Below are 12,375 nucleotides of genomic sequence, written 5' to 3'. Positions count from 1 at the left end.
CCATTACTCTCCTGTTTAAGTCCCATCCATTCTTCAAGATCCAGGCTTCCTGAAAATCTTTAAAACAATAATTAAATAAGGGGTGCCTGGTTGGCTCTGTCGGTTAAGCGTCTGACTCTTCACCTCGACTCAGGACATGATCTCAGGATTGGGGGATCGTGCCTGGCGTAAGGCTCTGTGCTCATCGCAGAGTCAGCACATCCCTCTCTGCTCCTCTCCTCCAACCCTGCATGCTCTCTCTCTCTCTGTCAGTCTCTTTCTCAAACAAATAAATAAAGACCCAGACTTTGTTATTGTCCTAATCCATCTTTCCTTCCCCAGTCTTAAGGTAAGCCCTTTTTATTTTGGACCTCAATATACTCTGTTCAAGTGCTCTTCTAATTTACCAGCTGACTTGTTATATAGATGATCTTTTAAGAGGTTGTGCTTTCTCTAGAAAATTATATTTGTATGAAAGTAACTTATTCATCAGTAAATCTATGTGGAATTATACTGTTTGGAAGTGAATCCACATCCCCATTATTTGAAAGTAAAGGGCCTTTATCAGAACTTTTCCTGCTCAACTAAAAGAGTAAGCTTAAAAACTCAAGATATTATCATGATTTTGACATTTATGAAATAAAAATATGTTCCTATGTCTCTTTAGTGGTACTGTGGTTTAGAAGTGTATCTCTGATATTGACAACAAAAGCTGTTTAGCAAAAAACAAGTAGTTTCTTCATACAGCATCCTAAATGATATTCCGAATTTACAAGTTCTTTGAGAATGAGGTTTGATTGAGTTTATTTTATCTCATGCCTCTTAGTTCTGTGCCTTTAGTAGCTAAAACAATGCATTTTAGAATTAGACTTAGCAACTCCTGAAATAAATTAGTAAGCTGTATTTTGCTCCATTTATTATTTATAGCAATCAATGAATAATTTTGGTCTAGGATCTAAGTTCAGCTTTTTGAAAAAAAAAATAGGTTTCCTCCTTTACTCATCTTTAGATTGAGCCTAGATTATTTTGACAAGGAGATAATCCACATGCATATATTTAAAGACTTTGGGGTAGTGTGTTCATATACCTTAGCTGTTTTTATTAATAGCCCTGACACCTCAGAAAGAGAAAAATTCCTTTCCTTTGCTATATAAGATGCATGTTATAAGTTGACTCTCCTTAGAAAAATGTTGTTTAAAATAACTTTGGACAAGAAAACTTATCCTGGAGTTTATTTGCCTCTGATCACAATTACTTCCTAGGTACTACAATGGAAATTAGCTATTCTTCCAGTCCCTCTTTAACCTCCATTCTATTGTTAGGACTTACTGTTCCTTTCCCTTGCTTCACTCTTTGCACAGCTATTTTAAAATATTTTAAATTTATATATGCAGTACAATTTTTTTTTTTCAAATTAAGGGCACCGGATCTGTCTAAAAACAACTTTTGCCAAGCTAGTCATCAAGGAAAATCTTATTAAATGCCAAGACTTTTCTGCATTTTCATCATCATCTCTAATCATGGCCTGCAACTTACATCATCGTTAATCAGGATAAGCTTTCTTTTATACATATCTTCTTCTAAGCATTTTTTTTTTTTCTAAGCAATTATATTATTTTGATTCTGTGGGGATTCTTTACTCTTGTTTTACAATATATTGATTGGATTAGAATTAAATAACCAGGTTAGAAGTTATTTATGGTCTTGAAAATCAGCTCTTTTTAAATTATAAGTTGGCTAGACATCATTTCAAATTCTGTAGTATATTTCTTTCTGCCCTCGGGGATAATAACTAATCTAGATTCTTTACTTGTTTTAACTGATTTATTCCTTAGACAAACCAATAATATTGGGGAAAAAAATACTAACCTCCTTTTTCATGTAAGAAAACAGCCTCAGGGAGTTGAAGCTACTAGTCTCACAGCTAGTAGAACAGCAGAGCTGGGATTGAAACTTGAGTTTCTGCCCTGAGAGATTTAAGCTTTCAATCACTGTGCCACACTTTCTCTCAGTCAGGAGGAATATGGCTGAAACCTTGACAAGTCTCCAACTTTGTGACTCTTTCTATTGTCAGAGTTAAAGCTTTTTTGTTACCAATCAAAGAACAGCAAAGCTATTTAGGTTTGTGGAGACTGAGTGGTGACCTAGGTTAACTTAGGAAGTATCTACCAGCTTCCAACCAGTTTTGCCTCTTGCTTCTGTGACTCATATCCGTGACACACAAAATATTAATAAACACAAGTCATGGATGGTTAAATATTTGCCCTGCATGGTAATTAGAAATCCCCAATACCTAGTATACTTCTTTAGCCCAAGACTTTATAAAAAGGAAGAAAGGAAGGGAAGGAGGGAGGGAAAGAGAGAAAAGGGAAGGGAAGAGGAAGAAAAGAAAAGGAAAGAAGGAAGAAAAAAGAAAAAAAAAGTTGAGTTAGACTAAGCCTGTTCTCTCAAGTAAAAATTATAAACTATGAAAGGTAAATTAGGAAAAAAATTATGTGTATGAGCAGTGAATAATAAGAACTAATACAGTTCCTCATCGTTTTATTTTTTATAAGATTACATATATACTCTCATTCCACTCATTGAATTCTGAGGATTTCAGTTCTTGATTCTAAAACTAAAAATAATTTTAAGTTCTTATGTTATCCATTTATTCCATCATTCATTCCTTAACAAATATGTGTACCCGTTTCATAATCAGAAGCCATATCCTGATGATCAAGGTTTATGTTCATTTCTGAAATTTAAAATAGTTGACTGCAAATTCACAATGAGTAAATCTTATGAGTCAGGGAAATATGGTAGAGTGATTCTGAAATTGTGGCTTGTCCTTACTCACAGGAAAATCTCAAGGAATATGGGGAATTGGAACTCCAAAAGCAACTGTTAAGCATGTTACTTATTCTCTCTCACTTGCAATTCTTTTCATTTATTTAATACTAACAATTAAGTCATAGGGTTGTTATGAAGATCAAATTGAACAACTGTGTTATATTTGTTATGTATTGTTGTGTACATCTGTTAATTTAAATAAAGGTAGTAGAAGAATTCTAACACAAAACATATAAAGACACTAAGGAAATGAATTTTGAAGGAATTAAAAAAAACTGAAAACAAAGGATCATAGACAATATGATCTAATTAGAAATAAGTCTCACATACTTTCTATTATTTTTCTGCTCTTAATATTTAGTAACTGGGAAAAGGGGAGGAAAGGTCTTTGTTTTATTATTAAGAAGAAGAGAAAAGGGCTTTTTGTAAAGAATATGCAGAAGACCTGGAAGCTAGTTGTGAATATGCTATTAAATGTTTGGGTAATTTTGTTTATATCAGTTTATTTTTGTTTATTTGTTTCAACTGTTTTTTAAAAATGCCACTTAACATTAGTGTAATATTAGTTTCAGGAGCAGAATTTAGTGATTCATCACTTACAGACAATACCCAGTGCTCATCACAAGTGCCCTCCTTAATAACCATTACCCATTTAGCCCGTCCCCCACCCACTTCCCCTCCAACAACTCCTAGTTGGTTCTCTATAGCTAAGAGTCTTTTTCCTGGTTTGCCTCTCTCTTTTTTTCCCTTATGTTCTTCTGTTTTGTTTCTTAAATTCCACATGTGAGTGAAATCATGTGTTACTTTTCTTTCTTTGACTATCTTATTTCACTCAAGCTCCATTTATGTCTTTGCAAATGGCCAGGTTTCATCCTTTTTGATGACTGAGTTATTTCTCAGTCCATTTTATATATATATGTTATTACTCAGTCCATTATATATATATATAATATATATATATACACAAACACATACATACGTACATACATACCACAATTTGTTTACTTGTTTTTCCATTCATCAGTCAATGGACATTTGGGCCGTTCCCATAATTTGGCTGTTGTTGATAGTGCTGCTATAAACATTGAGGTACATGTGCCCCTTTGAATTAGTATTTTTGTATCCTTTGGATAAATTCCTAATAGTGCAATTGCTGGGTCATAAGGTAATACTATTTTTCACTTTTAGGGAACCTCCATACTGTTTTCTAGAGTAGCTGCACCAGTTTGCATTCCCACCAACAATGGGAGAGGGTTCTCCTTTTCCTGTGTCCTTGCCAGAATCTGTTGTTTCCTGTGTTGTTAATTTTAATCATTCTGACAGATGTGAGGTGATATCTATCTCATCATAGTTTTGATTTGTATTTCTCTGATGGTGAGTAATGCTGAGCATCTTTTCATGTGCCTGTTAGCCATTTGGATGTCTTCTTTGAAAAAATTTCTATTCACGTCTTCTGCCCATTTCTTAACTGGATTATTTGTTTTTAAGGTGTTGAGTTTGATAAGTTATTTATAGATTTTGGATGCCCTTAATCAGATAACTCATTTGCAAGTATCTTCTCCCATTCCAATGGTTGCCTTTTAAAAGGTTTTACTGATTGTTTCCTTTGCTGCACAGAGGTTTATCTTGATGAAGTCCCAGTAGTTCATTCTTACTTTAGTTTCCCTTATCTCAGGAGATGTGTCTAGTAAGAAGTTGCCATGGCTGATGTCATAGAGGTCACTTTCCCAGGTTCTCCTCTAGGATTTTGATGGTTTCCTGTCTCACATTTAGGTTTCTCATCCATTTTGAATTTATTTTTGTATATGATGTAAGAAAGTGGTCCAGTTTCATTCTTTTGCATGTTGCAGTCCAGTTTTCCCAAGACCATTTGTTGAAGAGACTATCTTTTTTCCATTAGATATTCTTTACTGCTTTGTTGAAGATTAGTTGACCAGGTAGTTGTGCATCCATTTCTGGGTTCTGTACTCTGTTTCACTGATCTATGTGTCTGTTTTTGTGTCAGTACCATACACGTTTTGGTCACTACAGCTTTGTAATATACCTTGAAGTCCAGAATTGTGATGCCTACAACTTTGCTTTTCTTTTTCAAGATTACTTGGCTCTTCAGGATCTTTCATGGTTACATACAAATTTTAGGAATGTTTGTTCTAGCTCTGTGAAAAATGCTGGTGATATTTTAATAGGGATTGCATAAAATGTGAACATTGCCATGGGTACTGAAGACATTTTAACAATATTTGTTCTTGCAATCCATGAGCATGAAATGTGTTTCTATTTCTTTGTGTCCTCTTCACTTTCTTTCACAAATGTTCTATAGTTTTCAGAGTATAGATCTTTTACCTCTTTGGTTGGGTTTATTCCTAGGTAGCTCTTTTTTTCCATGTTTTTGTTTAAATTCTAGCAAGTTAACGTATATGGTAAAATTGGTTTCAGGTGTAGAATTTAGTGATTCATCACTTACATATAATACACGGTGCTTCTCACAACAAGCACCCTCCTTAATACCCATCACCCCTTTTGCCCATCCCCCCACTCACCTCCCTCCATTAACCTTTAGTTTGTTCCTAGGTATCTAATGGTTTTTAGTGCAATTATAAATGGGATTGATTCCTTTTCTCTTTTTCCTGCTTCATTATTGGTGTATAGAAATTCAATAGATTTCTGTACATTGATTTTTATCCTGCAGCTTTACTGAATCTGTGTATCAGTTCTAGTAATTTTTTTGGTGGAATCTTTCAGATTTTCTACATAGAGTATTTTTTTTTACTTCTTGAGGTAGGTTTATATTCTTATATATTTCCCTCTTAGGGGAACCTTTGCATCCCAAAGGTTTTAGACTCTCATGTTGTCATTATCATTTGTTTCCATCTGTTTTTTAGCTTCTTTTTAATTTTCTGGTTGGTCCATTCATTCTTTAGTAGGATGTTTAGTAGGATGTTTTTTAACCTCCATGTATTTGTAGTCTTTCCAAATATTTTCTTGTGCTTGCCTTCAAGTTTCATAGCACTGTATTTAGAAAATAAGCATGGTATGAGGGGCGCCTGGGTGGCTCAGTGGATTAAAGCCTCTGCCTTCGGCTCAGGTCATGGTCCCAGGATCCTGGGATGGAGCCCCGCATCGGGCTTTCTGCTTGGCAGGGAGCCTGCTTCCTCCTCTCTCTCTCTCTGCCTGCCTCTCTGCCTGCTTGTGATCTCTATCTGTCAAATAAAATAAAATAAAATCTAAAAAAAAAAAAAAAAAGAAAATAAGCATGGTATGATCTCATTCTGTTTATACTTGTTGAGGCCTGATTTGTGACCCTATTGTAATCTATTCTGGAGAATGTTCTATGTGCACTCAAAAAGAATGTATATTCTGCTGCTTTAGGATGAAATGTCCTGAATATATCTGTTAAGGTCATCTGGTCCAGTGTGTCATTCAAAGCCACTGTTTCCATGTTGATTTCCAGCTTAAATGATCTATCCACTGGTGTAAGTGGGGTGTTAAAGTCTCCTACTATTATTGTATTATTATCAATGGGTTCCTTTATGTTTGTTATTGTTTTATGTATTTGAGTGGTCCCAAGTTAGGGGCATAAACATTTATAATTGTTAGATCTTCTTGATAGACTCCTTTGTTGTGATAAAGTGTCCTTCTTCCTCTCTTGTTACATTCTTTGTTATATATTTAGAAATATAGATATATTTTTTTTAAGATTTTATTTATTTATTTGAAAGGGGGAGAGAGAGAGGGCAGGGAGAGGTGCAGAGAAGGAGGGAGAGGGACAAGCAGACTCCATGCAGAGTGCAGAGCCGGGTGTGGGGCTGGACCCCACAACCCTGAGAGCCAAAACCAAGAGTCACGTGCTTAACTGACTGAGCCACCCCAGTATCCCTACAGTCTTTAATTTAAAATCTCGATTGTCTGATATAAGTATTAATACTCTGGCTTTCTTTTGGCATCCACTAGTATAAGTGTTTCTTCATCCTCTGACTTACAATCTATAGGTATCTTTAAGATGAAAAGGAGTCTTGTAGGCAGCATATAGAAGGGTATTGATTTTTTGTCCATTCTGACACCCTGTGTCTTTTGATTAGAACATTTAATCCATTTACACTCAGAGTATTCATAGTTAAGAATTTAGTGCCATTTTATTGTTTTTCTCTATTCTGGAGATTTTCTTTGTTCCTTTCTAGTCTTTGTCATTTGATCTTTCTTTCCACTCAGAGAATCCCCTTTAATATTTCTTACAAGACAGGTTTAGTGGTCACAAACTCCTTTAGTTTTTGTTCATCTGGGAAACTGTCTTTTTCTCTTTCTATTCTGAATGAGAGATGGCCTTGCTGGATAAAGTATTCTTGGCTGCATATTTTTCCCATTAAGCCCATTGAATATATCATGCCACTTTCTTCTGGACTACCAAATTTCTGTGGTGAGATCTGCTGCTAACTTTATTTGTCTTCCCTTGTAAGTAAGGGACTTCTTTTGTCTTGCTGCTTTTAGGATTTTTTTCTATATCTCTGTATTTTGCAAATTTGACTACTACAAGTCGGTGTTGGCCTGCTTTTTAAAATTTTAATGGGAGTTCTCTGTGCCTCCTGAATTTGGATATCTGATTCCTTTCCCAGATTCGGGAAGTTTTTAGCTGCAGTTTTCTCAAATAACCTTCTACCCCCTTTTCCCTCTCTTCTTCTGGGCCTCCTATGATAAGAATGTTATGCTTTATGAAGTCACTGAGTTCCCTACTTCTATATTTTTCTAATATTTTGATATATATTTATATATAATATATATATCTATATATTTATTTATATTTATATATTTAGATATATATATATAATATATATCTAATAACTTCTATGTATTTATATATAATATATATAATATCTAAAATATATATATATCTAATATTTTTCTTTCCCTCTTTTTTCAGCTTCACTGTTTTTCATAATTTTACCTTTTATATCACTTACTCATTCCTCTGCTTCTTCCATCCTTGTGGTCATTACAAATCCAGTCTGTTTTAAATCTCAGCTATTGCATTTTCTACTTTGGTCTGTTTTTTAGGTCTTTTATCTCTGTGGTGAGGAACTCCCTGGTATCTTCTGTGCTTTTCACAAGTCCAGCTAGTATTTTTATGATTGTTGTTTTAAATTCTAGATCAGGTATATTACTTGTGTCTGTTTTAATTTTAATTAGATTCCTGGCTGTGACCTTTTCTTGTTCTTTCTTTTGGGATGAATTCCTCCATCTTGGCATTTTGTCTAGGTCTCTGTCTTCTGTGTGTTAGGAAAGCCTGTCTGTTTACATCAGGTTATTGAAAATAATCTGTCATGTCTTTGGATATTCTAAAATTGAATGTCAAAATCAGTGATTCTTATAATGCAAGTTTATGACTAATCAAATGAAACCTAACATATCTGATAGTTCATCAATGATATCCCTTACCGGATTTTAAAAAAATGTATTTCAGTGGGTTTTTATTATAGTCAGTTCCCTCTGCTTCATGTTTAAGTTGCTAAAACATTAAGAACAACTAAAATTAATAAGGAATAATAAAATTGAAAAGAAGTATAAGACCCAAATGGTCGTGAAAATAATGAAATATTAAATAGAAAGTTAGTTGGATTTCTCTCTCTTGCTCTTTTTTTTTTTTTTTTTTTTTTTTTGGAAAAAAAGACATTAGGTATTTAACGGTTTTCTTTCAAAATATTTCATGATTGGAATAGGAATGACAGCCACTGTTGGGTGGGATTGGGGGGAGAAGTGGGAATAAGAAGGTAGAAGCAAACAATTGAATTTAACAATGGTAAATGTGGATCTTCAACAAATATAACTTAAATTATGGATAGCTAACACAATACTCTGGGAACACATTAGTTTTATGTGTACTAAACAGGATGAAAAATGAGTTTCTAGCATTCTCTTAAGAATCTAACTAAAATATAAGCCTGTGTAGCAATGAGTTCTGTGCTTGATTTCAAAATTCACTTCTAATATTGCAGAAGTTATAATAATAAATAACCAACTTACCAAGAAAGGAAAAATTATTTTTCAGTTAATGGTATTTGTGACTAATACTTGAAATAATATATAAAATTTTGTTTTATTATGTTGTCATGGCTAAAACATACATGAAATCATTTTAATGTAAAATGTAAGTTACAGAGTTTTTAAATCTTTTTTTCCCTTCTTAATAAAGTTCTATTTTTTGTGTATTTAATTATAGACAAAAGGTTCTCAAACCATGACACCCTCTGGCACCCAGAAAAAAGTTAAGAGAACTCTGCCAAACCCACCCCCCGAGGAGACCTCCACAGGCACTCAGTCCACGTACAGCACAATGGGCACAGTTTCCAGGAGGAGGATCTGCAGAACCAACACAATGGCACGAGCCAAGATTCTCCAGGATATAGACAGAGAGCTTGATCTTGTAGAAAGGGAATCTGCAAAGCTGAGAAAGAAACAAGCAGAACTTGATGAGGAAGAAAAGGAGATCGATGCCAAGTTACGGTACCTGGAAATGGGAATTAACAGGAGGAAGGAGGCATTATTAAAGGAGAGAGAAAAGAGAGAGCGAGCCTACCTCCAGGGAGTAGCTGAGGATCGGGATTACATGTCTGACAGTGAGGTGAGCAGCACCCGACCAACCCGAATAGAAAGTCAGCATGGCATAGAACGACCGAGAACTGCTCCCCAAACTGAATTTAGCCAGTTTATACCACCGCAAACCCAAACAGAATCTCAACTAGTTCCTCCTACAAGTCCTTATACACAATATCAATATTCATCCCCTGCTCTTCCTACCCAAGCACCTACCCCATACACCCAACAGTCCCATTTTCAGCAACAGACTTTGTACCATCAGCAGGTTTCACCTTATCAGACTCAACCAACATTTCAGGCTGTGGCAACAATGTCCTTCACACCTCAAGCTCAACCTACACCAGCCCCACAACCTTCTTACCAGTTACCGTCACAGATGATGGTGATACAACAAAAGCCACGGCAAACTACGTTGTATTTGGAGCCCAAGATAACTTCAAACTATGAAGTGATTCGCAACCAACCCCTGATGATAGCACCTGTTTCTACTGATAATACTTATGCTGTTTCTCATCTTGGGAGTAAGTACAATAGCTTAGACTTGAGAATAGGATTAGAGGAAAGAAGTAGCATGGCAAGCAGTCCAATATCAAGCATATCTGCAGATTCTTTCTATGCAGATATTGACCATCATACTCCACGAAATTATGTCCTAATTGATGACATTGGAGAGATTACCAAAGGAACAGCAGCATTAAGCACTGCGTTTAGCCTTCATGAAAAGGATCTGTCAAAAACAGATCGTCTCCTTCGATCCACTGAAACACGTAGGTCTCAAGAAGTGACAGATTTCCTAGCACCTATACAGACTTCCTCGAGATTGCATAGTTATGTGAAAGCAGAGGAAGACCCCATGGAAGATCCCTATGAATTAAAGCTTCTGAAACATCAGATTAAACAAGAATTCCGTAGAGGAGCAGAGAGCTTAGATCACCTTGCTGGTCTTTCCCATTATTACCATGCTGATACGGGTTATAGACATTTTCCCAAATCTGAAAAGTACAGCATTAGCAGACTCACACTTGAGAAACAAGCAGCAAAACAATTACCAGCTGCCATACTATATCAGAAACAATCAAAGCATAAGAAATCACTAATTGATCCTAAAATGTCAAAATTTTCACCCATTCAAGAAAGTAGAGATCTTGAACCTGATTATTCAAGCTATATGACTTCTAGCACTTCATCTATTGGTGGCATTTCTTCCCGAGCAAGGCTTCTTCAAGATGACATCACTTTTGGCCTCAGAAAAAATATTACAGACCAACAGAAATTTATGGGGTCATCTCTTGGCACAGGGCTGAGCACGTTAGGAAATACCCTAAGGTCGGCTTTGCAGGATGAAGCGGATAAGCCATACAGTAGTGGCAGCAGATCCAGACCTTCTTCCAGACCTTCTTCTGTCTATGGCCTTGACTTATCAATTAAAAGAGATTCTTCCAGCTCTTCCCTAAGACTGAAAGCTCAAGAGGCTGAAGCTCTAGATGTTTCCTTCGGTCATGCATCACCTTCAGGCAGAACTAAGCCGACCAGTTTACCAATTAGCCAGAGCAGAGGAAGAATACCAATTGTGGCCCAAAATTCTGAAGAAGAAAGTCCACTCAGTCCTGTTGGCCAGCCAATGGGAATGGCCAGGGCTGCAGCTGGACCCCTTCCACCAATATCTGCGGATACCAGGGATCAGTTTGGATCAAGTCACTCATTGCCTGAAGTTCAGCAACATATGAGAGAAGAATCACGAACTCGAGGCTATGACCGTGACATAGCGTTCATCATGGATGACTTCCAACATGCCATGTCAGACAGCGAAGGTAAATTGGGCCTCAAACTACCTTGTTACTCTCAAAACTCAAACTCTTATTTTTCTGCATGTTTAATTTTCCTTCTTCAAGGATGTATTCTACTTTTCTTAGTGCGTCTTTTGCATGTTTACTTCAATTTTATTTCTTGTAAACGGAAATTTGATATTGTGTATAGATTTTCTAGCATGCTTTTCTTTATTTCTTTTTAGTTTATTCTTTTATTGTTGTTTCTTGATTGTTTGCTTGATTTGTTTGGTGTCCACTTTTCTAAAACCATTATCAAGTAATTATGTCAATAAAATATGGTCATCCTTTAAATCCATAGTTGGAAAGTTTTTCATTGTATGTTTCTTTTATTTTTTAAAAAAATGCATTTCTAAATATATTGGTCAGTTTCTTTCAGTTTGTGAAATTATTAATATTTAGAGCCATTAAGTACTATTCTGCTAGACTTTGTAATAGAAAACTACTTATGTTATTTTTGTGATATCATTGTTCGTTAATTCACAGAATGTTCTCTTTTTGAGAATCTTTGGCTAAATCCCTGATATTAGTGTAATGTAGAATTTTATAAGTCTCCTTAAATAAAGGATTAATATTTTTATTTCTCTCATGAATACCGTAATTGACAAGTTTGTGCATTTTGCATTATGTATGAGAAAGCTTAGTGCTAAATATGATATTGAGGAAAAAATAATCATATCAGTATATGGGAAATATTCTTTAGATTTAGAATAATAAATTTGCCTACTGCTTTTGTGAGTTTAGCAAACTGAAGCCCTCCTGGTTGGTGTACCCATTTAGGCTTTTCCTTGGCTTTGCTTTTGGCATCATCCCATTTTTTTTAATCCTAAATTGTTTTGCTAGTTTTTCTTTGAATAAATGATTTAAGGCAAGTATATCCCTTAACCAAAAACTGGCTTATGACAATTTGTTGTTGTTTAATCATATAGAACTATAGGATTTTAGAAAATTATCTACTTTAAATATAATTGTGAAGACAAGGGGGAGCAGTAAGGTATGAGTCCTCCATGCCAGGAGGACTCATGGCTTTTGGTCCTCTTTTTTTCCCTCCCCCGATGGTTTATATTTGAATGTAGATGTGGTTTGAGTCTTGGAAATAAAATATTTCTTATTGAATTAAAATATTATTTCATTCCTTGGAAGACTGCAG

The 12,375-nt window shown here is 35.2% G+C and overlaps 1 protein-coding gene across 1 annotated transcript in view; it reads left to right on the top strand.

Annotated features, from left to right (window-relative positions):
- Positions 1 to 12,375, top strand: part of LOC111155313 (piccolo presynaptic cytomatrix protein) — a 418,957-nt gene that overhangs the window by 266,826 nt on the left and 139,756 nt on the right. Inside the window, 1 exon segment of the mRNA XM_022515457.1 lies at positions 9,023 to 11,210. Coding sequence (XP_022371165.1) covers positions 9,023 to 11,210 — 2,188 coding nt within the window.

The sequence above is a fragment of the Enhydra lutris genome, unplaced genomic scaffold (assembly GCF_002288905.1).
Source record: "Enhydra lutris kenyoni isolate GAN:26980312 unplaced genomic scaffold, ASM228890v2 scaffoldscaffold40, whole genome shotgun sequence".
Lineage (NCBI taxonomy): Eukaryota > Metazoa > Chordata > Mammalia > Carnivora > Mustelidae > Enhydra > Enhydra lutris.
Note: the sequence above shows the minus strand (reverse complement) of the source record. Positions and strands in the feature narration are given on the sequence as shown.